This window comes from Colletotrichum chrysophilum (genome assembly GCF_026319265.1).
Source record: "Colletotrichum chrysophilum strain AFK26 chromosome Unknown scaffold_6, whole genome shotgun sequence".
NCBI lineage: Eukaryota > Fungi > Ascomycota > Sordariomycetes > Glomerellales > Glomerellaceae > Colletotrichum > Colletotrichum chrysophilum.
The window spans coordinates 326,014-353,337 of record NW_026517293.1 but is presented as its reverse complement, the minus strand read 5'-3'; the positions used below and the strand labels follow the sequence as shown (position 1 = coordinate 353,337).

Here is a 27,324-nt window from a genome sequence, read left to right as displayed (position 1 = left end):
TACACCCAGAAGTATGTTGTACCAGCAACACTCACGGAGCCATTACCTTTGTATCAAGAATATTCGATTCAATGGTTCACAACTCTTCGGTTTAGATCATCGTCAAAACGCTAGAGCTGAGTGATATGTCAAATGCCAATCATTTTTGAGCACCCATGGTACGTCGATCTTGTTCCTTGCAGCAACCGGTCTCCACCGCACCCCTTTCTTGCCAACCCGGATAAACTCACGCAGGTGTGAGATGCTACGCGGGGATATCCAGGCACTGTCTATCTTAAGAATGCTACCATCCCGGCAGAAGATTAGCATTGTATGACATTGCATACAGAATCCGGATCCCCTAACCTGCTACATTGAAAGCTGACCCTGAATCGACGCAACTATGAGTGAGAGGATCTTGATTGTTGCAATTGTCCCTCTGTCTAGCACAGAGGCCCGAGATGATGTGCGTATACTCCGGATCCTCTACCATCCAGATTTTAAGAACTGATATCTCCGGATCAGGCATTGCGTCAACTATCGTTCGGTGCAGAGCATGCCTTGACTAAGGAATCCGGTACATCGAAATACGCAATCTTCCTGTCGCGGGACCCAGAGAAACAGAACACCATCTACGTAGTCGAGGAGTACCCGTCCAAGGCCGACTTTGACGCTCACATGGCACTTCCACACGTCCAGAAGTTAGTATCATGGATGAGCGCAACCAACCCAAGCCCACTTGCTGGCACCCCGAGCACGCACTTTCTGTCCCTTCCATCGGATGACTTCTTATTCTCGCGCGCAAAGGTGTCCGAGCACAAAGAGAAGGACCCTTGGGTTATCATTGCTGAGTTAGGCTACCATCCTGGAGGATCGGCAACATCGATACCATACTGGCAGGGTGTTGTGATTGAAGGGCGAGAGAACAAGGAAGGAACTCTTGTCTACGGATTGGCCAGAGATTCCGAGGATAGGGAGAAGCTCTGGACTGTTGAGGTGTATGAGAGCGAGGCATATCTGAAGGATGTCCACGTCAAAAGCACAGCAATTGCGGAAAGCATCAAGAACACCAAGCACTTACGGACCGGCTTGACGTGGACGTTTCTGAAATGGACAGACGGGTTTCTGCACAAAGACACATAGATGAGGGTATTATATTTGCTTCAGAATCCGCCTCAATATCATCCCTAACGCCATCATCAAAGTTTGCTTCTTGGATATTGATCGTGATGTGACAAAGAGCTCGTAACGTGTACGATGCCTACCCAGTAGATATGAGTGGCATTTCAAAGTTTTGATGATTGGACTGGACCCTTAGCTTCCACACACGCGAAATGACTACCTAACACAAGTCCTGGAATCCATGTTCCTGGTGCCCTAGCTAGCAGCCTTTCATCATCCGGTTTGTTGGGTAGCTTCGGCAGCAAAGCGGGGTGCTGTGCGGCAAAGGGTTCAGCTGCGGGGAGGTCCGCCTCCATCTTGCATTTGACGGGTACTGAATCATTAGCGCCAACCTGTGGCAGGCAATGACTGGATTGAAACCCCACTCGATAATGCTGTCGATGGCTTCCTCAGATGCTGGTCCAATTACGGGTGCTCTTCATACGGAGTTTACGGAGGAAACTGCAGGCGACACCTCATATTGTAGCTCTTCACTAGCTGTTGTACGCATTGAAATATTGAAAAGCAGTAGAGATCACATTACAGACAAGACAACAAATTTCAAAGTCGCTTTGGTTTTAACCAGTAATACATTGCTTGCTTCCTATTCACACAATCTTGCACAATGGCACCGAGTGCAACCACAAACAACACAAATGGCAATGGCCATGGTGTGAAGCGGCCCATCAGAGTCTCAGGCTGCTCTGGAGGTTTGTCTGATTCTTCCTCGTTGACAGATCTCAGCCGCTGACCCTATCGTCCGGCAGGTGTCTACGACCGCAAACGTGCCATCCATGACATGGCCAAGAATGAGGACGTCGATGTGATCACCGGCGACTGGATGTCCGAATGCAATATGACTCTTCGCGGATCTGATAAGCGCGACCGCCTCGCCCAAAAATCCATGTCATCTGGATCCACGGTGGTTGCCAAGGGCTACGAGCCATACTTTCTGGATGAGCTTGATCCCGCCATCCCCTGGCTGGCGAAACGCGGTGTCAAAATCGCTGTCAACGCCGGGGCGAGCGATGTCCATGGACTTGCTGAGGCGGTCAAGGGGCTCATCAAGAAGCATGGCGTTGAGCTGAAGGTCGGCGTTGTTGATGGCGATGATGTCACGGACGCTGTGTTGGATCTATACAAGAAAGGTTGGGTTCAGTTTCCTGGTCAAATGTTCACAATTTCTCTTTATTGACCATCATACAGGCGAGAAATTCCTCAACCTTCCCGCCAACAGGCCAATTCAGGAGTGGGGATTTGATCCCATTTGTGCCCAGTGCTATCTCGGCGGGACGGGTATCGCAGAGTGCTTCATGGCTGGCGCTGACATCGTCCTCTGTGGCCGCGTTGCTGATGCCTCTGTCACGGTCGGTGCTGCAATGTGGTGGCATGGCTGGACCCGCGATAATCTCTCCGAGCTGGCTGGCGCTTTGATGATCGGGCACATTATTGAATGCAGCACATATGCCACGGGAGGATACTACTCGGGATTCAAAGACCTTGGTCTTAATGATACTGACATGGGATGTGAGTTGCTTAACATTCCCCACGAAAAACAGCTTCCTGACGCAGGTCCAGATCCTGTCGCAGCCATCGACGAGAAAGGAGAGGCTGTCATTACGATGGAGGAAGGCAAGCATGGCCTTGTCACCACTGCCACCATTGCTAGCCAGCTCCTCTACGAGATCCAAGGACCACTCTACTACAACTCAGACGTGACAGCCTCCATCGAAGACATGCACCTGAAGCAGATCAGCAAGAACGCTGTTCATGTTTCCGGCGTCAAGGGTCTTCCGCCGCCCTCAACTACCAAAGGTATGTCTTTCACGCTGATAATAAGTCGTACCACATCTAATAAGAAGACAGTCGGCATCACTGCCAAGGGCGGATGGCAAGCTGAGTTCCATTTCTATCTCACCGGTCTCGACATCGAAGAGAAAGCCGCCATGGTCGAACGCCAGACAAAAGCCCTGATGGGCGATCATATCAACAAGTTTTCGTGTCTTCGCTTCATGGTCGCTGGGGCCGTGCCTTCAGACCCTCAGTCTCAGGAAGAAGCCACCGTCGACATGCGCATCTTCGCCCAGACGCGGGACCCTGACTTGCTCTCTGGGAACAACTTCGTTGACTCTGATCGTGGCTCATTTGCACGATTCTGCATCGAGAACTTGCTCCAGGGCTACCCCGGAAGTACAATGGCCCCAGACATGAGGACCGCCATCGGAAGACCGTTCTTCGAGTACTGGGTCAGCTTGCTGCCACAGACATTCGTTCACGAGACTGCTCATTTGCCAGACGGGACGGTGTTAGACATCCCTGCGCCGACGAACGTGAGAGACTATGAGCGGGAGCAGCCGAGCTATGACACGGTGAATGCTGCTGATTTGAAAGAGTTTGGAGAGACCACACGAGGTCCGCTTGGCTGGGTGGTACTCGGCCGCTCTGGGGACAAGAGCTCTAATGCCAATCTTGGACTCTTCGTTCGCCACGATGACGAGTGGGATTGGCTGCGGTCGTTGCTGAGCACTGCTAAACTGAGAGAGTTGCTAGGCAAGGACGACAAGGGACGGCAGATTGACCGCTGCGAGTTCCCGAACATTCGGGCGGTGCATTTCCTTTTGAAGGATCACCTCGACCGAGGGTTCAACTCTACGAGTAGCTTCGACAGTTTAGGTAAGAACTTGTGCGAGTATATCCGGTCGAGACATGTGGATATTCCGAATAAGTTCTTGGAGAGAGGCAGAGTTTAGGGATGAAGGATTTTGTCCGCAGTTAGCTGCTCATCAGATTTCTTACTCGTACAGCCACTTTCTTCTAATTGACTCCGTAAATCAGCTTGCACGCTATTGTAGATTGCATGCGTGTTCTCAGCCTGCCGCGTCGTCATCTGTTACTCCTCAACCCCTGTTGCCAGTAAATCTGATGGGGGCAGTGCGGTGGTTGATTGCACTGCCTACTCGGTTGTGAAGGGCCAGTCATTGTCTTGTTTATGCGCGGTAGAATTTTCAAAGAAGATAATTCCTGAACCAGATGGCAAGCAACGACCACTAACGTCACAACTTATGACGTGTTGTGCCTCTTGAACAGCCATTATCCCCGGTTGTCGGATTTAAGACACCAGCTTCATTTGACAGAATCTTATCTTATCAATCTGCCGATGTTCCGGTTGATGCGCCCACATCCAACAGTTTCCAGGTTTGAGCGAATCAGAGCAGGGCTGTCAAGCACTTTGAACCCCGTCGTCGTAAGCATCGAGTTGTTCTCGTCCATAATTGGTTAGTGTCAATTAATGGCGAGCTCTTTGAGACCCGGAAACCTGCGCATCGGTCTCCGGTATTTTGAACACGCGTCTTCGGGGCTCCGCCAAGCCTAATCCGAACCCAGGCCGAGTCAGTCCATGTTCAATAAAACCATCGACACCGCCGTTTGTGTTGTCGATGTGACCGTGAACCCGCTTCCTCGAACCGCGACGACTTGGACACGGACGAGCACGACATTTCCCTTCCAGCTACGACGCTGGACATTTGCCGAAATGAAGTCGATTCCTGATTCAATATTTCTCCTGTTTTCGCTATCCACGCTAGCACAATGCGACCCTGTCGAATTGCGACCCAGCGAAGAGTTCGCGCGGCGTCGGGGACCCCAGATCTTCAATGCAGTGCATGATTCCATGCGCCAGTGGGGCTCTTCGCTTCATCACAATGGCATGTCTTTCTTCCCAGCAACCGTCCCAGCCGGCGTGCTCCTTTACCACGGAAACAATAGCCCCAACTCGCCTTCAGAACCGGACTGGTTGGCATATGAGATTGAACATGCGGAAGAGTTCGCACGTGGTCGTCCTAGCAGACCGCCGGGAGGAGGTCCCCCGGGCGGACCACCCGGTGGACGGCCGGGAGGAGGACCACCAAGAGGACCCCCGGGAGGCCCGCCTCCACCACCTGCTCATGAGGATGCAGACCAACAACATGTTCTTAGTGGGCGGAGAGAGAAGCGTGCTGAAGGCGAAGGAGGCTATTTGCACGTCTACCGAGCCTCTGAGGATCTCCACCTCCTCTACGTCGACGGCATGAGCGGTGGCAAGACGAGGATGGGAACGCTCGACTCACAAGACTACCTTTTGAGAGGCAGTAAAACCGACTCATGGGCTGACCCGGATTCAAGCAAAGTAAGAGGCGGCGGGCCGATGGGAGAGCGTGAGCGTGCAGTTGAACTCTGCGACCTTGTGAAACCTTGGGGTCTACATGGCATCCTGCGCATGGAGGCTGGCTTTGAGATCATTATGTGCGACTTCACCAACGGCCTGGAGCAGGTTCAGGCCCAACGTCGCTCTAGCTCAAACCGCCGCAACGACCGTAACGGAGGTATCAACCGTCTTGAGACTCTGCGCGGCTGGGCAGAGAGATACCAGGGCATTGGCGCCTCACGAACGCTGATTGACTACTCATCCATGGTCTCTGCTTTCTTCTATCCCGTCAACTTGACCAACCCGAATGAGAGCCGACCTGATCTTCCGAGACTGTCGTACGTATCCGAGGCCGAGCTTGAGGTTATCAAGAACCATGTGCACGAGGCAATCGAGTCGAGCAAAGGAGTCAAGAGGTCTCCGGTAGATTGGCAGGGCATCTCTGACCTCATCGTCGGTCGATTCGCTGACAGGATCGAGTTCATGGCAAGCACCGACTCATCATCTGTGTTGTTAGAGGAAATCAACTTCATTCTGGATGTCTTCATCAGCTACCCAGGAGACGACGGAAAACCTGATCTTGCCGAGGCCGCGTCTCTCTGCAGAACCTTCTATCTCCAGATCATGACCCCGTCTACGGAAGCCGACCGCCTCTTATACGCGTCATTCAAGACTGTGACTTCAGAGATCTGCTCTACTCTGTTCGGAGTGAGAGAGAAACTGTCTAGTTCTTTCCAGATCAGCAGATCGGATGTCAAGGCATCCACGGAAGCCATGCGGTCGCTGATGGATTTCCTAGGATGGAGTCGTTTCAAGCGATGCACGGGTTGTAGCCTGAACGAAGTTTGCTTCGTTCCTATGTGGCCGATGGGCAGCAAGGAGGATTACTACCACCCGAGCTGCAAGAACGGGTCGAGCCTTCATGACGGAGAAAGCTACTGGAAGATGTGAAGAGGAAACCAAATATGCTGATTAGCAAGCATGCATTCAAATGGAGTTTAATTTATGTTCTATGCCCGAAGGTGGAGCTAGAGTTTCCTGGTGTAAACGGCGCAGCATTTCAAGTTGAAAATCGAGACACCTGGTCATGTTGACTATCTCGGGCAGCCAATAAGTTATGCGTCGATGAAACCCAAGACAACTTGAACAAAGCCCTCCGGATTCTCTTCAGCCACATAGTGCCCACTCTCGGGAAGTTCCCTGACCTCTATCGTGCCATGTTCATGTGCCTCCTTGAACATATCCGGCGCAGCAAACCTGTGTCGCCAATTTCCTCCACTGAGTCCGAGTGACCTCACTTTGCACTTGCCGTGCATCTCAATCCATGCCCGATTCTCCTCCGCATCCGTCAAAAAAGCTCGATATACTCCAAAAGCGCAACGGAGAGCACCGGGGCGGCTGTACATTGACGCGTAGTACTCCAGATCTGCCTGCGAGATTGCAGACCGGTTGTACGACACCTTGTCGAAGAAATGGCTCAGATAGATTTCCTCGCGACCTGAGACTAGAGCCTCGGGAAGGTCGGGAACAGAGTGAAAGAGAAAATGAAATTGCTGCACTCCGTGGATTGTTCGATCCTCCTCATGAGCTTTGGTACCGGGAAGCGGGCACTCGCCCCATATGAGAGACGCTGTGCGCTCAGCATGACGAGTTGCGAAGGCGTAGGCGATCATCCCTCCTATGTCATGACCAACCATGTGCACCGGCCCAGTAATGGAGAGATGGTCCAGAAGAAGGACGATGTCGTTTGCCATGGTCGTTTTCCTGAAGTCGCCATCGGGCTTTGATGACAGGCCTGCCCCACGGTAGTCGGGCACGACGACACGGTATCTGTGAGAAGTCTAAGGTAAATGATAAATGATCCGAGGAAAATAATGTTAGCTTACCCAGCAGATATGAGAGGCTTGATTACATGGCGGTACTGGTACGAGGTCTGCGGGAAGCCATGGATGAGGACGATGACGCCCTTAGCCTGAGATATGGGCTTCTCATCGATGTAGGCTAGGCGCAACCCTTCCCCCAAAGCCTCTCCCAAAGACGCTATCTTATACTCGTATTCCATTCTTACGAGAACGATTCGTTATGTTGTCTAAAAGTGTACATCTTATCAACTTGTGTGGTATTGGGTGGTTTCCGATCTTTTATGCTGGAATTTGTGTTCTTGAAGCTACGGCCTCAGGGAAGTGACGCTCAACGTTGCGCATCGCATTTGTAATGCTGTGAGCACCCCGCACGATGACGCTGAATACGCCGGATGCTGGTAGCAAGACAACTGAAAAGGCAATTTTACTGGATACCTTCAGAATGCGATGACTGGCGGCGGTGGGATACCGAAGTTGTGGCGCGTTGATTGTCACTGTGTTCCAGCGGACACCGCCTTGAGCGTCCCCGAGACATTGGATGGGCCGCAGGAAGAGGTCCGTCTCATCAGCAACACGTCGACTTCTCCAACCATGTCACGCTCTCTGTCAACTAAACGCAATAACAGTTGTGTGAGGAGCAATCATCTCAAACAAACAATGAGCAGAGGTTCAAGTGGTTCAATGTCTAGGTAGATGGAGGAAAATGAGCCCCCGTTGGCCCCTAATGGCTCCATTTGCGCGCGAGTAATGGGGGAATTTTAAGCATAAAGCCACCCACCAAACGAGGAACGCAAGTGACACACTACGCCTCAACCGTGCCGCTGTCTAGCCGCCGTTCTACCCGTTCTCTAGCGTCGGGGGGTTCTGATGGTGGGCAGCCACCCCATCATTTCAGTGTCTGGACGCACAACGGACATACGAGTGACCAGATCGAGGGTTGTTCAAGAGACGGAGCTGTCTGATAATGACTGGTAGCAAAAGATGATGTGACAGGAATCTAGACCGCACAATCAATCATTGGACTACTCCGTCCGGACTGGCGGAACTGCTGCCGACAACGGGGATCATCATCCACTCCGTTCGCCGTCGGATCCAAGCCTCCCAGTCCATTAGGCACCGAATTATGGCCCCTGGCAAGTCGCTTGGCCAGACCAAGACTGATACTGCTATTGAATCAGCCCTGCCAGTTGATCGCTGCCTGCGGGCGGCAATAGGCTTCCCTTTACACCAAAGATCCCATCCGCCATTCAGCTTGTGGGTCATCAGTTCTGGCGCCACGGATAGCAAGCCTCGAAACCACGCGAACAAACATGGATCAGCTTCTCTTTAGGGGACGAAGGATTCGCTGGGAATCAGCATGCAGAGGCCAGGCCTACTTGGCGGGCCATTGCCGCCATTCAGACCCCACGATCATGGTTCAGCGGCTCCTCTTTTTATTTGATTGTCAATCCTACAGCCGAGGCCAGAGGGTGGCACAGCGCCTGGCATCCCGGCCGATGAGACGCCTGAGCAGGAAGCCATTCGCGGGTTTCCGATCCATTGGAAATGGAGACCGGGTCAGCGCTTAACCAAACCAAGACATGAGCTGTACCAGGCCGTGCAATTTCCGAGCAAGGGACGGGATCCTTCAGCCCCCTAAGGCACTTGGCAGCATCAAATCGCACCCGTCCACGATGGCGAGCGCGCGCTGAGGTGCCTTCAAAGCATCCCAAAAACTTACCAAAGTCCCAAAGACGCGGATCCGCATTACGGATACCTGTTCATGGATCGCTCTGTTCACCGTTGCATTCTGCCCGCCCCCGGAAGCGAGATAATCTTCTTTTTCTGCCGCCTGCCCCCCTCTCTCGCACCTGAAGACCCCGAGATGATTTTATACCTTTGCATTTCCCTTTCCTGGTCTGCGAGGACTGAACGGGTAACCGATTCGATTCTGGCCCCCCTTTGTCCAGATATGACACCCGCAGCCACCACCACATCATGACGACGCCAAACTCCAACGCGTATGCCCAAGAGCACTACAGCGGGCTCGAGGTGGACACCCGCCAGTCGCCCCTCAGCAGTGCGGGAGGATGGAACGCCGACGACTTGACCAAGTTCCGACTCGCCGACCAGAACCCGAGCAGTGCACCGCAGGTCCACAACCCCGATCTCCCGGAGGTGGCTCCGTACTATGGGCAGGACTACTCGATGCCGCAGGCCGTTGACGCGGCACACGGCAACGGCCACGGCAACGGCACGGGATATGGACAGACGTACTACGCGCCGAAAGAGAACCCCGATTCACCAGAAGTGACCGAGATCCACGAGGAGAAGAGGCCAAAATTAATATGCGGGATGAAGAGGAAGATGTTTTGGATCGTCCTGGCGATTGCAATTGTTGTCGTGATCGCTGCCGGTGTTGGCGGAGGCGTCGCTGGATCGGCTGCTGCTGCGAATAGCTCTCAATCAGACAGCTCATCAAGCGGATCGGGCAGCGGAAGTGGAAGTGGGAGCGGAAGCGGTGACAGCAGCGGTGGAAGCGGAAGCAGCGGAGACACGAACAATTCGACAGATACAGGAGTGATTCTCCCTGCGACGAATATCGGATCATTGAATTTCACGGATCAGTATGGATGGGAGAACTCGATGGTCTTCTTTCAGCTGAGAAACAAGAAGGTCTGGCAGTCTTACTGGAATGCGTCAACAAATGTCTGGACCTCGGCCGACGCCAAGGTACTGGACACCGTGAAGGAAGGCACACCAATCTCCAACAGTCTGTTATGGCACAGCAAGACGGTAAGACAAACCTCATCCTATTAGCCGCTGGACTTGACTAATCATTTTTAACACAGTCCCGCGACGCCCGTATCTACTACCTTAACGAAGACAACAAAGTCATGGGCCAGATCAATGGGAACCCCGCCTACGGGGCAACCTGGGACCAGTCTGGCGTCTCTGACACATACACTGCGGCGAGCACTTCGCAACTCTTATCCAACGGCCAATATACCAATGACTCATACCTTGACAACCTGGTGGTCTACCAAGACTCCGGCAGCGTCATCCGCGTCATCCGTCGAATCGGCAGCGGAGCCACCGACTGGCAGGTCAATGGTATCGATACCGGATTCGGCACCCCGGCCTTGGGTACTTCCATGTCTCTCATCCCCATCCAGACGATCGAGACGAACAAGACTATGAGGCTTTTTTACATCTCCACAGCAGGCGCAATCATCGGCCTGACAGTGTTCAGCAACAACAACACCTGGATCGGAGAGACGCTGCCCGCGACCGTCGCCACAAACTCGTCCCTCGCAGCGTTCTCATATGGCTATGACACCGACCTCACTATGCATGTTTTGGCAACGCAAGAAGGCAAGGCGCCGATTCTGACGACGTACTCTGGCGGCGAGTGGACGAACCAGGGCGAAATTGCGGCCATGTCTGGGGACGATATGCCGACTAAGATCGCAGCCAACCTCGCGGGCCGGGTTTACGGCGTCGTAGAAAGGAACGCTACGAAGGTGGAGATTGTGGGATGGAAGTGGACAAACGGCACGACGTACGAAAAGATTGGCGTGGTCGACGTTAGCACATAACAGACGTAGAGGAAGTTGAGAAGATTGACGCGATTATGATTCCCACCTGGGCCATCTATTTGTCTTGTATGGGGGCCCCTTGATACCTAATACTATACATGATTAATTATCAAGCACATCCAGGACTCGTGCTCGTCCAGTTCGTGAGTTGGGGCTGTGCCTGCGGCCAAGACTGTCCCCACGTAGTATCGAATGCCATCCAGTTGGCGTCGAAGTAGTTGAGGTCGAAAGGCTGCGGTTGGGGCTGCCATTGGGATTGCTTGGCAACACAGTAGCCGCCGTTCTTATGCTGTGGGAAAGTAAGTCAGGCTGATCAAACGAGCTGATGAATGGCCAACCTTACCAAGTCGAGGTCAGTCTTGTGAGAAAATGTCACTCCACAGCCACAGTCGAGTGACGGTAGGCAGTGTTTTGTGGGTTCCTGGCCTTCAATCTTGACCTGCGTGTTGGTATTCTGCTCAGGCGGGGGTGGGGCGGCCGCGGCCGGGGCGGCTCGCGCGGCAGCACGGGCAGCTGAACGAGCTGCGGCGGCGGCTACGCGAGCGTTGTGTTCAGCTTTAATCTTCTTGACGAATCGTGGGACAGGATTGCGGCAACGGTCCTCGTATATGTGCTTCATAGACATAAGCAGGGCTGGCTGAGAAATTTGGGTGGACGGAGTACTCACGCGGTGCATGCTGCCTATCTTGGTAAACGACTTGAAGCAACCAGGGCAGATGGCCTCGATCATCTTAGGCCCACGAGGGAGAATGAAAGTCATTTTGGGTGAAGCAGCCGGACGGGCTACTCGAACAAAACTACAAATGGAACGCTGAAAGTTTGAGAAAAGAGCTGGCAGTGAGGTGAAGTGAAGTAAGGTTGGGTGGATGGGCTCTCGGGGAGAAGGGTAAGAAGAGCATGTTCTTGTATTCTCGTCACATCGCGGCATCACCCAGGTGGAACCGAACGAATCATCACTTCTACGGCCGAACCAACAACCTGATATCACCTCTCATGTCTGCTCATTCTGCCCTTCCCACCTTTCTGAATACGGTCACAAAGCACATGGGCCGGGGCTCCTCCCAGCCCTGTTGGCAGTTCGCCACAGAGAAGACGGCATTTCCTTGTCTTCACAGGATTGACTGTTCACCATCATGAATTTGCGAGGACCCCCATATATTTCATCTTGGGCAATTAAGAAGAAACTCGCCCTCAAAGAGGGGGATGGGAATGCGAAGAGACGTGGGGTTTAACTCCGTGAAACACGGGTGAATGACATATTCCAAGATTCGCTAACGAGGTTTGGCTCAAAGGGAGAAGGCAAGACAACCTCAATTTGAACCAATCACGTTGGATGTCGAGTGAGGGGATCCGAGGGAATCATCACCCATGTTGGGGTTCTGATCGACGGCCGCACGCATTTCAGTACGCGGAGCAAGGCAACGTTGATTGCGTGCCTAAGATTGCAGCGACGGGCTCCGGAGAGAGTCCGAGGTGGGATGGGTAGCCTGATGCATGAGTTGGTGCGGTTAGCCACGATACCTAATCTTGGTGGGAGCGTTTTCCTCAAAAGGGATCTCGGTGGGCGTCAGCATACAACCGCGGTAAATATTCCCTGCAAGTGAGAGAGAGGAGAGGGAAGCTCGCACTCTTGACCGGTTCAAATTCGGCATTGGCCCCCAAGACCTCGTCTCCTCGTCGAATCATTGCGAATCTAAGTAACTTCCAGAACCATTTGAGAGAAGGCTGCGCGGTAACGAGAAGCCAACGAAAGTGTCTGGCCCTTGCCAAGGTCAAGGTGCGGACGGGGCACAGCCTGGCTTCTGCGAACTCCTGCATGTTGGTTAAAGATATCACAGACCCCATGTCACTCGTCGCCTCACGCGAACAGCAGTCTTTGACTCGAGTGCCTCGATTGACCTGCAGACAAGGGATACGAAGGCTGAGCGTGGGGAAACTGCGGACCCTGGCAACAACCATGGTCAAGCAGACCCCCATGACCCTGAAATAGTTCTATTTCTCATGGGGTACCAGACAATCGGGTCGCTGCGTCCAATAATAGTTGGTTGTTGACTTACACCCAGGTTCCAACAACCAACAACTTGCATGTCACCGCGCCAAAAACTACCAACAAACAACAGAACTCACCAAATCTTCACCAGAGGTGCACTCCCTTGAATCGAGTCTCCGAATCTCCGCTGTGGCGTGCTCGTCTTTCCGGGGTTGCAGGATGCCCCCCTACCACGAATCTCTTCGAGGTTTCTTCTCATTCGCACTTCAAAAAGTCGCAAACATGCTTTAAGCCAGTCATGGCTCTGAACACAGGATACAAACAGCGGACCGCGGTGTGACTTTCCAGCCATCTTTGATTCAACCATGTCTCTCGGGTCGCTGACCACCATCTTTTCCCCAGCGCCGACCTGCATCAGCCCAGATCAGTACTGGCTTGAAGAACGGGACGGCCAGTCTTATGTACAGCAAGGCCCGCCATTCACGCAGGCGCCGGAATGCTTCCCGTCTGGGTTCACACCTGTTCCTGCATCGTACTACTCGCTTGGGGAGTGTCCCTCCGGCTACACCGCGGCCTGTCTAGCCACTCTCTCCGGAGATGGGGGCAAGATCAAGCAGAAAATCTGCAGTCCAAAGCAAGCATCTTTAATATGTCTGCTATGTTTTGTTTGATTGCAATAATCTGGTCCAGTTACTAAAGGATGCAACAAGTGTTGGCAAGTATTTTTGTCCCTCTGAAAGTGCGACGGAATACAGTGGACAGCCATGGCTTTCAACGTTTGGCTGTTGGTCAGGCATTACCTCTGCAGCTACCATTGCTGTTACACAGTCTCAGTCGCAAAGCAGCATCATCACAGCTTTGGTTCTTTCGACAGGGATAATCGGTGCATATGCTGTCAATGTTCGTTTTGAAAATATCAATGACGGACTGCCACAAGAAACAGTGGGTGAATTCAGGTTTTTGTTCATTTTCAGGAGGGCCCGCGGCTAAAATAAAGCTTTATGGGTCTCTCAACACCAACCAATCATAACGGCTCCCACGATCTATAAAGCACAAGCTTGGGACCAAGGAAGGATAGCTGCTGGCACTGCGGCAGGTATCGGGGTCGGAGCCGGAATTGGTGTTATCTTGTTAGCGGCTGGCACTTTCTTGCTTATACGCAGGCTACGGGGAAGGCACCAGGCGCCGAAACAACATTACGTGGATACGGGTGATCCTCCAGTGTTTTTCACATGGAAAAGCCTGGAGCTTAGAAGGCCCGAGCTCCATGGGAATCAACCTATGCGTGCTGCAATGGAGTTACCCAACACGCATGGGCAGCGACTGAAAGCGCCCATGAATGCTTTTCTGAGAGATAACGCCGCATCCCCAGACTCTCCCACGATACCTCCAAGCCTATTGCGAGGACTCCAGGGAGTCAATGTTTTGTAGTGGACAGGGTCGGTAAAAATCAACAATGTTATACAGATCTTACAAAGAATCTCTGTCCAGTTCAGCCCCTCATGCAATCGAACCCTGATATGCACTGATGGTTGCGTCCCGTCTACAACGGATGGATACCGAATGAGCATGTAGATCCCTGTAACCCATTTCCCTATAACAGCTTCTGGAACATGGTAAAAGAGCACTCTGAGCCAATGGATTTTAGAAGACTCAAGTGCCAAGCCTGATCGCAATCCTGGACCTTTGACTGTCAAAGACCAAGGATCTACCGAGATGAATAGACAAGGCGTCTCGTGATTTGCCCATTGCAAACCTAATTCGTCAAGGATTGCAAGATGTCCTGAAAGAGCCTAGTCTGATGATTCAGCAACCGCCATCGAGATGATGACATGAATCTGTATGCATGCACACTCTATCACACGATTCGAACTTTGCGAAACTGTAAAATTTCCCTACCGGCAGCAGCTACCTGCACATTGAGCTGTTCCGGCGCCGGACCCATTGGCCGAGCGCCGAAAGTCAGATGGTGAGCTTTACCAAAACCTTGAAAATAGGGAAACCAGAAAAACGGGCATCTGATTCTGTATACACCCATTCGACCTATATAGGCAAGAGTTGATGCGAGCTGTTCGGACTTTGTGCCCAAACAAATCTGCGAGAACTATGAACCAATGTGCCGCCGAACTTGCTGTTCTAGTCATTTCGTGGTTGGCCGTTAAGCTGAACCGGCAGTGTTGAGTGCCATCACCGTTTCGAGACTCGGCGTCAGAAGCACGGACGAACCTGAGGGACGTCCGGCTACCAAAGTCTAACATTTTCTCAACATCCGGCATGCGTAGTGTCTCGTTTCCGTTAACTGACATGAAGTCTGTGCTGGGTACAGACTTCCGGAGCACGATAAGCTTCCCTAGTGTGCGAACTCACGGACGGACGTGGCAGAATATGCGCAAAGGCTGTTATCGGCTGAGGCGCGTTGGCAGTTCCCCGCTGACTGGACCAAGACCGGGCTGAGATGTTAAATCCTCCATCGCAGTTGCTTATGCCGCAGTTTTGTGAAAAGAAAACATGTCGGACTCTTGAGGTGCATTCTGTTGTTTCCCTGGCTTGTGATTGATCCTTTCTCATTGAGCTCGGGTTACATATACAACACCTCCAAGATGCCGAATCCAGAAGACCACGATCTGGAGATTGAGGACCGACCGAAGCGCAATTCAAGAATGATTGAAGAGTTCGAGAAATTTGACGAGATTGGAACGAGCATCGGCGTGATCGAGCAGCCGGGATGGTCGAGAACCGACTCGCTAAAGAGTGAGCATGACGGATCGTCGGTTGAGAAGAGGGTCTTCGACCGGAAGCTACTCTACAAGCTCGACTGGCACTTGATGATCGCCATGTTCTTCCTCAACTTTCTCTCTCTGATGGGTCGGACCAATATCGGCGCAGCCCTCATTCGACAGTTACCACAGGATCTAAAGCTGGATGCGATGAAGGTCTTCGTCGTTCTGACCATGCCAGCGGCGCCACTGATTCTCTTTGAAGTTCCAAGCAATCTTCTCATGCGATGGCTGGATCGCAAAATCAACTTCTCATACATGTGGTACATGTGTCTTTTGGACTTGCTGCTTGGTAAGCCAGAGTCTTATGCCTCTGTTTGTCGCTGTTTCTGACTACGTCGAAGGTGTCATTACGATCGCGCAAGGCTTCGTCAAAAACTACGACCAGATCATAGTCACGCGATTCTTCGTCGGTGTTTTTGACGCAGGGCTCATTCCAGGATGCGTCTTCATTTGCTCGCTTTACTATCCAGCTAAGCACCTTCAATGGCGGCTCGGTCTGATCACCGTCGCAAACATCTGTTCAAGCATCGTGGGAAACTTTCTCGCCTACGCGATCGCCAACATCAAGACGACGAACAACTTCAATGGATGGAGATGGTAAGTATTCTGTCCATATTGTCGTCATGCCTCCCTTCTCATTCAAATAGGATCTTTATCATCGAAGGCAGCTTCACAGCGGCGGCCGCTCTGCTCTGTGCTTTCGCAAATGTTGGACCGCCTCAAAAGGCCAAGTTCCTCACGGAGGAAGAGAGGAGAATTATCGAGGCATCAGTCGAGACCCGCACCACCCAGATCGGCATATGGGCTGAATGGAAGATGTTCTTCCTGAACCCACTCAACTACTGTTGGGCAACGCTTTATTGCTTCACCACTACCACCGCTTACTCGGTCTCAATCTTCTCGCCATCCTTTGTAAAGTCGTTTCATCCCGAACTGAGCGCCGCCGACATTCAGGCCCAAATCGTTCCCATCTTCGTTGTCGCAGCTGTTGCGTGTCTTGCCACTGCTTTCGCGGCTGATCGACTCAACCACCGGTCGGCTTTCGGCCTCGTCGGGTTCGTATTCACGATCATTGGCTATGCGGTCTTGCGCAAGGCGCAACACGAAAGTTCAAGTGTTACCATGATGGCTCTTTACTTCATCGCCTTTGGTACCTTCATCACACTCCCTATGATCTGGATATTGACGATACAAAACCTGCAAACACCGTTTCAACGCGCTATCGGAAGTGGCTTCGTAGTGGGAGTGGGTAATACCTCCAGTTACATCTCTGCATGGATCTTCAAGACGAGCGATGGACCGTACTACGAGAGAGGGATGACAATCAGCATGATTTTGGTCATCATTGCATTCTGCATTTTATCCGCGACGTGGGCGTTCATTGTCGCCCACAACAAGAGACTGGACATGAAGCAGCACATTAACAGCAACTTTTCAGCTAGGAAAGCCAATAGTGAGTGGAGGTATAAAGTATAAAGCGGATGTTTTGGTCTCTCTCATACGACACTTTCGCGTCTCTCCATTTGTAATTAGATTCAAATGAACCTCAATGATCTGATTGACTCACGCCTTTGGGTTCAATAGGAATTCAAAGAAGTACAGTCTTAGTACCGACCAGATGGTTTAACTAACATACAATGTGAAGAACACGTAGCAGCGAAACAGGTAGTGCATAGAGCTTCTTCAAGTCCAGCTGAAGAGCTGGTACATGGCAGAACTAAAGGGGATGGATTCCAAGGATACTCCTTATCCTGGGCTGAGCGAGGATATAATTCTGGGATCTGCATTGAATAGTCTAGGGATGGACAATTCGACACTTCGTCAGCATAATACGGCTAGACGTACAGCACACACTTGCCATGGTAGTTCGTATCTCACCTAGCTGGCCAGAGTTACGACACGAAACTACCGTCACCACGAAAACCTGAGTACAAACACATCAAAATGAAGTAGCACAGCCTGAAAACAATGTTTATGTGCGAAGGTATGTTATCTAAACAATATCTAGCCCATACTATGTGACTTGATATCCTGAACAAGAACCACATGTTGCCCTCACCTGCCACTGGCGAGGTCTGTAGATATCTGAATACAGCACTTACTTGCTGCCATCAGCCCCAGCAGCAACACAGGCACTCGCAAAGCCGTCGCCATCAAGTTGCTTGCTCGGAGAGTTGCAGACACGGTGTCCGTCGTTGTCACCGAGCGTACAGTCCGAACAGAAAGTAGGGCAGACTTTGTTAGTAACGTCGTCGTTCTGCATCCTCCGTTAGCTTATCACTTATAGAGAAAATCGACTTCTGGATGACTTACAGGGAACGAGAAGATGAATTGTCCAGAGCCACTGGCGTTGGTGCAATAGAGTTGAGTGTGCTTCTTAGCGGCAACGCTAGATAGTGTTGATTAGCTACGTGCAGCAATGGAGAAAGCTGGTAAATAGTTTTACGAGAAATAGCAGGAGGTTTGGGAGCAAAGCTTGTGCTAGTGATGATGATCGAGGAAGCGGTTGCGTACCTTGTAGCAGCTGCGAGGAAAAGAACGGCGAAAGTGGTAGAGAACTGCATGTTTGTTTGAGTTCCTTTGGAGCGACTGGTGTAATCAAATGATTGAAGAAGCTGGTTGAAGCGATTGGTTGAGATGTGAGAGGCCGTTTATGGTTCAGGAGAGCTCTAGAGAAGGGCATTCTCAGCTCTTAAATACTGGTCATGCTCTTCGAACATCATTAAGCCGTTGAATTGAATTATTTGGGAACTGACGGCACATGCATTTGCGGTAAGGCTGAACATCGAGAACGCTGACATTTCGTAAGTGGCATGACAGGCGCGAGGAGCGAAAGCGAGAGCGACAGACGGAGCCACAACGATGGCTGCCGTTGGGGCTGGTTCAGTCCCACTCGCATCACGGCCACCATGGTTTCAAATACTGGGGGTCACACCGAATTTCTTGCTACGTGACTCGCATAGCGTCCACCGCACATTCTCTAGTCCCAAATCCTATCGGTAAAGATGTGTTGTATCTCACAATTGTACGGTTGATTGACCTTGTAAAGTGGCGGGCATTCGGACTTAGCAGCTGATATCCGAGCTCAATCAATTAATTTCATACCTTCACGGTGTCTTGCAGCTCAGCCGCCCTCAGGACAACGCATACGCCGTTTTTTCTGCTTCTCCCCCCTCCCCTCCCCGGATGCGAAGCCGGTTGCGAAGACACATACGGGTCTTCTGGTGGATTCATCGGAGTTCATCAAGACTCCAGCCGCGAAAACACTCGCGCTCCGTAATGCTTCACGAATTTCTTGTGAAAGGCTTCTCTGCTGTAATCACAACATGCATGATTCATTCTTCTTTCCACTAGTCACGGGGAATCCCTCCCGTGCGCCTATGAACTCTCCCGAAATGGCTTGTTGACGCGTGGCGACGTTGCTATCGCATCTTAATATTGTCAAGATGGCGGCTCTCAACCCTTCACTGTTACCCTCTGCCGGCTTTTCGGTACGTTAGCTTCTAGGCCAAGATCCACTCACGCCTGCCAAATTAATTGATCCCCAAACCTTATTGTTGCGCTCTTCAGCCTTACGGAGTGGCTTATTTGTACACAAGATGTGGCGAAGCAGCAATGCGTTCCCTAGTAACGAGTCATACTAGATCACGCTTTGGGCAGTCTGGCGGGTCGATTGTGGATGCTATATCATCGCCCTGAATATCGCAATATTTGCGACCCAATGTGGTTTCATTTCGGCGGATGGAAACCTGAAGTGGTCGAGTGAGGCAGAACAACGTAGGAGTACCAAATAAGACCACGACCATTAACAAGTGTCTTAACCTCGGACGAGTCTTCGCCAACCGCATTGAATGGCTGCGGTTAGTGAGATTATGATTTCCACGTTCTTGTATTGCCTCACCCACCAATGTACTGTTCGTCCGAACAAGTATCGAAAATATGCCGCCTATGGGCTTTTGTCAGCGGGGTTAGCTCCCGTTTGCCATTGCTATTTTGGGGCATGTTCGTCGCTCATGCTCTATACGTCTTCTAGAGGTAACAAACACGGCAAAATGATTTGAGATGATGACTGAGATATCCAGAGCACACGTCGTGTGACGAGATGTCTTTCACTTAGAGAAAGGACAGGGAGGCTTTCGGTATAGTGAAGTGGATTGAGACACAAACATCACAGAATTGGCGGTGAAAATTCTCTGTAAGTTGAATCGTGTCCTACTCTCTGTAACGCAAAATACAATTCGACATCCTGGGCCACTCTTTGGTGGTCGGCGTTGAAGTCTAGACCGCTTCTCAAGTGACCGGAACCCGGAACACCGATGGGCTCTCGGGAGTCACCAAGTCCCCGCCCTGCGTCCCGTCTCCACAACCCCGCAACTACTGGGACAACTTGGGCCGAGGTTTTTGAATCATGCCAACTTCTGCCTGCAATTGTCACCCAGCATTCCATGGTTAGCTGCATGTCCGATGGACTCCAAATGACTGCAATGGGTCCCAATCCTGCGGAATCGGATGGAGCTATTCCCGCAGTTGATCTGCCATCATGCGAGGGTTGCCAACGGCGCAAGCTGAAGTGCACCCGCCAGAGACCGCTTTGCTCGAATTGCGAACGACTTGGTGAGCGACTCTAGAATTCGACTTTCGACAGAATAAAAGCAATGCTAATAGAATCAGAGATTGACTGCATTTATGAGAACAGGCGAAATAAACCGGGGCTAAAGGGTGGCGCCGTCGAAAGTCTCAATAGAAGACTTGGTAAGCAAGACGCGTCTCGTACGTGACCGTGCAGATGCTCATGCTTTGATCTAGAGGCGGTGGAAAACGCTGTCTTCAGCAGCAACAAGATACCAACTGCCTCAACTGGTGGTCATGTGGATAATCAGACGTCATCGATCGTAGGAGTTCTCTCTACTCTTGCGACTGAGATCAACAAGCTGAATTCCACGATTGGAGCGAGTCTTGTGTCACATTTGAGCTCTCCGAAAAGTGGACCACAACCAAGCGTTGGCGGAAACAGGCACAATGACCAAGAGTCCTTTCGACCAAATAAGCGACCAAGATATGAGGAACAGCATTATGCTCACATACAGTCACCAGTCCTAGGGTACGAAGACCCAACGCTTGGTTTTCCTTGCCAGCTTTCAGAGCTACTTGATGCATACTTCACCCGAGTTCAGCCATGGATTCCACTCTTGCAAGAAGCAGGCTTCCGGAAAAGATTGCTGACTTCCGACAAGACGAGTGTATCTGTCATCTTGCACGCAATGTTGGTTGCAGCGTCACGGTTTATTGAGAGAAGGGATCATGAACCAAGCGAACTCAAATCGCAAGTTCAAAGATCACGAAATCTTGTGATCGCAACCTCAATGAACGCCCTCAATGTTGAAAGCCTGCAAGCATTGGCAATTGTCGCCTTTTCTGATGTAAGTAGGCACCCCGAAGCTAGCCATCAAGCCACTCGCCCAAAGATTTACAAACCCTGATAGATTGGCAACGGAGAGTGTGATAAAGCCTGGCCTATCATTGGTTCGATCTCCAGATCAGTTCAATACCTGCAGCTCAGTTATGAGGATGAAGACCGACAAAGGCGTTCATCATTTATCCGCCCTTCGCCACATCTTACGGGGCCGAGAAATTGGGTCGAGGAGGAAGAGCGACGCAGGGTATTCTGGAACATATTTATCTTGGACAGGTCGGTTCACAGTTCGGCGCGTTCACAAGCCATCCAGAGCTAATTCATCGTACATGAAATAGGTTCTGTTCAATGACTACCGGGTAAGTACAATTGTACCTGCAGCGTCTCGCATCATGAATTGCTGACTCTAATGGACAATGAAAGATGAAATGCCAGTCTGACAGCAGTTGATGTCTGTCGAAGGCTACCTGTTTGTGGTGGTCGTTGGTATGCCGAGACGCCGGCGGTGACTCCGTACTTGGGCATATGGGATCGTTCTTCAGCCAAGATTGGCAACTCCATTACTTTTCTTCCTACCCATCACTCCAGCCCGTCGCAGTCAAACACTGTAGATGCTCAAGCTATTACAAATCTGGCACGTCCTGAGACCCGAGGGGCTGTCGCATGGGCTCCCGTTGATATGTCAAGTATCGGGGCTTTCGCCTACTACATCGAATCCATCGAGTCACTAAGCCGGATCAACACCTACTTTCTGCAGGAGAAGGTCAACTTCAGTAACAGAAAAGAGGTTTCGGATTGGCTGACACGGTTTAAAGAACTGGATCTACGCTTAGTTCAGTAAGTAATAATTCGCATCCTGAAGTAGCTTTTAAGCTGACAACAGTATGTAGCTGGAAGATGTTCCTGCCTCAGCAGTGGAAGGATTCGGGGATATCGCGTAGAGAAATGCCAGGTGTCATGGATCCTAACATGACTTTGGCCCACATTACTCATAACACTTCCATGATTCTATTACACCAACGAATCGCTTATCCAGCACACGAGTTGCGTGGTATCAAGCTGCCGAGTAGCTACAGCGCCGAAACCTGCCTCGGAGCTGCTGTCGAGAACGCGAATATGGTGAGGAAGTATCTCGCTGGGTCGCCAGATGAAACCATAGTCTCTCCCCATATGTCTTTCTGCTGCTTTATCAGTGCAAAGATTCTTCTGGGTATGTTTTGACTTCCTTCCCCGGAACCTACTCTACTTACTCAAATGGGTTCAACAGTTCATTGGAGAAGATATGACGGAGGCCTATCAAGTAGCTTCTGGGCTCTTATCGACAGCCTTGAAGAAATGAGTCGACGTTGGTCAGGAGACTTCGGGTCGGCGGGATCCGATGGAAGCTCGTTGTTTTGCCAATTCGCAACTCGTCTTCGCAAACTTCACGATCTATGCGAGAGTAATACTTATTTCCGTTTAGCACTACTTGAATACGCCGACGAGATCATCAACGAGGACATTTTGGCCCAGGCACCGACTAAACAGGCAGACAAACCATCTCAAATTGCAGGACATATCTCTCAGAGCTCGGTTACACCAGTCATGTGCGACACTTCATCTGTTGAGTCGACCGGCGACGAGCTCTCGGCGATATCCAGGGTGCTGATGGATGAAGGGTTTGCTGAAATGGATCGCATTATGAGCTACGACGATATCATGTTCAACACACGACTCGAGGATTTTGATGCAGGCTCGTCGGATATGTGGCTCATCCAGGAAAGCGATAGTGGTGACCAGACAGGCTTGTGAACACACTCCTATGCACCTAAATCCACACCTTCATTCCGTCTCATATCCGTAAAATTAATACCTTTGAGTTACAACGATATAAAGTCCTCCGAGGTTTGGGTTTGGCCAGGTGTGTTCATGAGACGGATGCATGGCTGGTCTGCCCATCGTTGCTTCAGACTCCTTGCCTGACCAGTTCTAACTAGATATGCGTTATTTGAGATAGCAAAGACCTTGGTGACAATGATTACATCATCAGTCTGGCCTAGGCTTATGATATTGCTTTCTATCATGGGGATAAGAGAGCGCTGGGTCATGATGTTGGTGTTAGCCTCTGGCTTTAATGGTGAAAATTTGGTTGACATTGATACGCTTGAGATTACATCGGCACGGATTCCAGATGCACCTGATTCGCCCAGAATTAGGACTGAGTTGGCGCCGATGATAGTCAGTTCTGCTTGGCCGAGCTCGTAGGCGTCATCAAAGTCATCATCAGCCATCTCAAGCAGATTACGGGTGTTTCGTTGTTGACGGCCATTGATGGCGAAACCACCTTCTGCTGTGAACAGCCTACTGAGAGGTCCAGCTGCTTTGATGTGATGAACTCTTACATGCCAGTCCGGCCAGCGCTGAGTTGGGGGGAGAAGGGTCGTTGTCACCGTCACACTGCGATCAGCCCATGGAAACCATTCAACGGTAGCCGAGACGGCCTCTTCGTTTGCTTTCCCGTGTACGACGGCCGTCCCGTATGTTGTGTCGCCGCACTTGTATTTCCCGGCCCATGTTTCCATCCCGTCTCGGCTGAATACCAAGGCGTTGTCGGGTGCAACCTGGTGAAGTGTTACATGGGTTGTGGGAACTGAAAATCCAAAGGAGGACGAGTAGGCGAACTTGCAGTACTTCGCCTGGTGGCCTTTGAACGCGACTCCCATGAACTGAGCGGTTGAAAGCATGAAATGGTGGTTGCCTCTCGGGTGATTACAGAAGATTTGCCGAGGAGCAGGCAGGAGCTCAATGCCGGAATCCGTGGAAAAATTGGGATAGGGCACTTCAGGGTCAATCCAAAAGGCGTTGTTTGATGACAATGCAACCACCACAAGTGATTTGAGACACCAATAAGGCGATTGTGGTGAGTTGTAGTCTTCGGTAAGATACATGTTTCTAACAAGGAGTGGTTAGCTTCTCAGGTAGGTGAAGGGGAGAGACGACGCACGGATAGACCCAGCCAAGGTTCAACGTCCCATCTGGGAAGAAAATATCTTTTGAGTTGTTGGCCCACCATCGTAAGTGGCGGAGCAGAAATCCCTTCACAGCGCCGGGGCTCGCTAGGGGTGCTGGCATGTTCGGTACATCTGCGAGAGCAAGGGCTGCAAAGAACCCGGCGGCGGCGAACCGGTAGGTAAGTGAGCGACCGAAAGGTATCACGGCGCCGTTGAAATTAAAAAACCTCCAAAAGCCAGCACCGAAGTCTCGAGCTTGTTGTTGATATTTCGCTGTTCTTGCAGGATCACGATCGCCAGCAAATCTTATGTAGAGCAGTTGGCTGAATTGGATTGCGAAACTGCCTGAGTAAAAACAGGCATTCCGTCCGCTAGGAAGTGCGTTGGCTCGACCCATTTCTAGAAAGATCCGATATTCGTCGTCGTCTATGCTAGGAGTTCTCCACAAGCCATCACTGGACCATCCATCCTCCAAGTAGAATGTGTCGAGTATTTTCAAGTCGTCCTCGATTTGATCGCGCACCTCCGGAGTATCAACGTTACACACACGTGAAAGGGCAAGGTTACCAAACACCCGAAACCAGAGCCAATTAGCTCGATGTACTAGTTTGGTATTCATGCTTGAAAGCCAGGCGACGAGGTTCTTCCGGGTCTCGGGACGAAGCCGATCCCACAACATATGTCGAGGTGCTGCCAGCAGTGCAAAGGAGATCATCTCGGCCTCGACCATTCGTTGGTCATAGTCTTGAATATCGCCCCAGTATTCCGGATGACCTGGGTCAACGCCAGCGTCGAATCCATCAACCCAAGGTTGAACGAGCTCCCAATCGGGGTCGCCGCTCATCAAGAGCGCCCCGACAGCCCACAACGGCCTGGCGAAGCCCTCAAGTTGGGCCGCATTTTCATCGAAGTGAGTACCCGTGGCAACTGGAAGCTTGATTCTTGCCTTTCCAGGAGAAAAGTATTGAATTAGAGGCTTGAGGAAAGCTTCTGTGGCCCGCACCACGTCATCTCGGGACTTCACTGGGTTACCAGAAAAGCCACGGAGGGGTGGCATCTTGCTAGATGGCAAAACCTAGGTACTGATGTAAATGCAACGAATAGAACTTCCGACTTTGATACCTTGCGCCACACGAGAATGATCTTCGCTTTGGCTCCCACAGCAAGAACGTTGTGCTAAAACCAGAGGGAAAATATCTCGGGCAACCATCGGCCGGTGGACGACGTGCGGGGCCGAAGGGGGTCTACCCCGCGTCTGAGTCGGCACCCATGACTGGAGAATGTGCGGGCTGCAAGGTTTAGAACAGGGCCAACCGACTTTTCGGAGCATTTCATCTCGGTGAGATACTTGTATTCCCTGAGAAAGGCGGAATAGTTTGCCTAGTCCGGATACGAACCCTCCTACTTAGTGCCACCTAAGTTTGCGCAGCCGTGTACCCGTGAGCTCGGGGATGAGCTTGCGTAAGAAGTCTATTATCTCTTACTCGTGTCGAACTTATAACCACTCTCGACTTCCCATCAAGTTGTTTCAATGCTGGTCGAGATACGAAGCACTCGGAGGGCCTGGCTTGCCACTAACGCAACAGCCAACGTCGGAAGCTGCCCTCAGCCGATGATGCCGACCGCAACCCCAGCCCGTCAGCCTTTGCAAACGTTGAGAGATCGCTTGTCGGAGTTGTTCTCCGAAAACGTGATAGCAAAGATCATCCGAACCGCTACACAAAATCTGATTGACAACGCAAGTCTAAGCACCTTTCCTCAGATTGGTGACTTTCGAAGGTCTCAATACTGACAGTTATCAGGATCCGCCCAAGAGATTTCCTGAGACGGTACCGCAGATCGGCCCCAAATATGGCCAGTATCAATCCAGAAACATCGACTTTTGGACCTGTGGGTTCTTTGCAGGCAGCCTCTACTCGCTTCTTGAGAGAGCCATCAAATATCCCCACACTATCAAGTTGGATAATCCAGACATCGATCTGCCTGAAGTACGAAGACGACTCCAAGTACTAGCACAGGCCTGGTCAGACCCCATCCATGGCGAATCCCGACTAACCAACACTCATGACCTTGGTTTTATCCAAATGCCCCATATGAGACCTAGGTGGGAATTGTTTCATGATGAAAGGGCTCTCGATACCATCTTCACGGCTGCCAAGAGCCTGCATACTCGATTCAATTCTGTTGTTGGAGCCATAAGGTCATGGGATCAGTTGACATGGTTGAAAATCCTACCTATCATAGGCATGGATGACAACTTCATCGTTATCATCGATTCGATGTGCAACCTTGATCTTCTCTTCTACGCCGCAGCTCACTCTGGTGACAAACAACTCGCAGATGCCGCCATTGCACACGCCCGTACGCTCCTGAAGTCACATCTACGACTAGAACCACCGGAGCTAGAGCAACGGTTCCCCGGTTCATTGTACAGCACCTGCCATGTCGTCAACTTTTCACCAATCAATGGAGAAATCAAGGGACGGTGTACAGCACAAGGATACAGTACGTCGTCTACTTGGTCACGAGGCCAAGCATGGGCCATTTTGGGGTACGCCCAGACGTATGTCTGGACTGGGGAGCGTGAATTTCTCGAAACGGCATGTGGACTTGCAGAATACTTCTTATTACGTTTGGAGAAAGCACAAGCAGAGGTCGAAATTCCGGCGCCTGATGGTTCCGAGCGGAAGATTGGGAGATACGTGCCGATGTGGGACTTCGATGCTCCGATTGAAGATGGAGAACCCCCGCTGCGGGACACCTCGGCCGGGACCGCGGCTGCCAACGGTTTGCTGATCCTGGCCCAGTCTCTTGAGGGACAGGGTCTTCGCGATATCAGCGATCGATTCCTACAGGCCGGGCTCAGAATCGTGGAAGAGACTTTGGAGTTTTCCCTGGCTGGAGAGAAGGCTCGGCTGGACGCTGGAACGAACGGTGAATTGACGGGCGTCGACGTGTTAGGAGGCGAATGCTTTGAGTCAATCTTGAAGAACGCCACGGTCTGTAACAATCCAATGAGCAACCATCGAACAAAAGACCACGGGCTGGTCTATGCTGACTACTATCTGGTGGAGTTTGGGACAAGGCTGTTGCGGATGGGGCTGGTTTGAAAAGGGCAGGACTAGAACAATGACGTCGACCTTCTCAATAGCCATGCGGCCTCCCGTTCATTCTTATCTTGCTCGGTCCTACTGGGCATGTCACCTGAACACATCTCGTATCTCTGGCCAACAATGGGATAGCGAAGGGATGCAGCCAAGATATTGGCAGGAATACAGGGACCTCAATTTAAGACATGCGTCGGCCCACCCTTGATGTCCAGCCCGAGCACCGGGGCCCATATTGTATCATTCCTGTGAAAGAATCCCACTCAGAGTCGACCTATCAA

General features: G+C 51.4%; 7 protein-coding genes across 7 annotated transcripts; 5 read left to right on the top strand and 2 right to left on the bottom strand.

Moving 5' to 3' along the window:
- Positions 1-280: 280 nt before the first annotated feature.
- COL26b_001416 (uncharacterized protein) lies at positions 281-1,122 on the top strand (the record flags this gene model as incomplete). Its single annotated transcript, XM_053174367.1, has 2 exons — positions 281-310; positions 505-1,122. The coding sequence occupies 2 exons, from the start codon at positions 281-283 to the stop codon at positions 1,120-1,122; spliced, it is 648 nt and encodes a 215-aa protein (XP_053041677.1).
- An 817-nt stretch (positions 1,123-1,939) lies between these two features.
- Positions 1,940-3,890, top strand: COL26b_001415 (uncharacterized protein; the record flags this gene model as incomplete). Its single annotated transcript, XM_053174366.1, has 4 exons — positions 1,940-2,288; positions 2,347-2,667; positions 2,719-2,955; positions 3,007-3,890. The coding sequence occupies 4 exons, from the start codon at positions 1,940-1,942 to the stop codon at positions 3,888-3,890; spliced, it is 1,791 nt and encodes a 596-aa protein (XP_053041676.1).
- Positions 3,891-4,846: 956 nt separating this feature from the next.
- Positions 4,847-6,274, top strand: COL26b_001414 (uncharacterized protein; the record flags this gene model as incomplete). Its single annotated transcript, XM_053174365.1, has 1 exon — positions 4,847-6,274. One exon carries the CDS (start codon positions 4,847-4,849, stop codon positions 6,272-6,274), a length of 1,428 nt encoding a protein of 475 aa, XP_053041675.1.
- A 164-nt stretch (positions 6,275-6,438) lies between these two features.
- Positions 6,439-7,385, bottom strand: COL26b_001413 (uncharacterized protein; the record flags this gene model as incomplete). The annotated part of the gene is made up of 2 exons (XM_053174364.1): positions 6,439-7,153; positions 7,210-7,385. The coding sequence occupies 2 exons, from the start codon at positions 7,383-7,385 to the stop codon at positions 6,439-6,441; spliced, it is 891 nt and encodes a 296-aa protein (XP_053041674.1).
- A 1,777-nt stretch (positions 7,386-9,162) lies between these two features.
- Positions 9,163-10,763, top strand: COL26b_001412 (uncharacterized protein; the record flags this gene model as incomplete). Its single annotated transcript, XM_053174363.1, has 2 exons — positions 9,163-9,960; positions 10,017-10,763. The coding sequence occupies 2 exons, from the start codon at positions 9,163-9,165 to the stop codon at positions 10,761-10,763; spliced, it is 1,545 nt and encodes a 514-aa protein (XP_053041673.1).
- A 109-nt stretch (positions 10,764-10,872) lies between these two features.
- On the bottom strand, positions 10,873-11,523 carry COL26b_001411 (uncharacterized protein; the record flags this gene model as incomplete). Its single annotated transcript, XM_053174362.1, has 3 exons — positions 10,873-11,052; positions 11,107-11,400; positions 11,431-11,523. The coding sequence occupies 3 exons, from the start codon at positions 11,521-11,523 to the stop codon at positions 10,873-10,875; spliced, it is 567 nt and encodes a 188-aa protein (XP_053041672.1).
- Positions 11,524-15,353: 3,830 nt separating this feature from the next.
- COL26b_001410 (uncharacterized protein) lies at positions 15,354-17,009 on the top strand (the record flags this gene model as incomplete). The annotated part of the gene is made up of 3 exons (XM_053174361.1): positions 15,354-15,822; positions 15,875-16,130; positions 16,181-17,009. The coding sequence occupies 3 exons, from the start codon at positions 15,354-15,356 to the stop codon at positions 17,007-17,009; spliced, it is 1,554 nt and encodes a 517-aa protein (XP_053041671.1).
- Between the last annotated feature and the right edge of the window lie 10,315 nt (positions 17,010-27,324).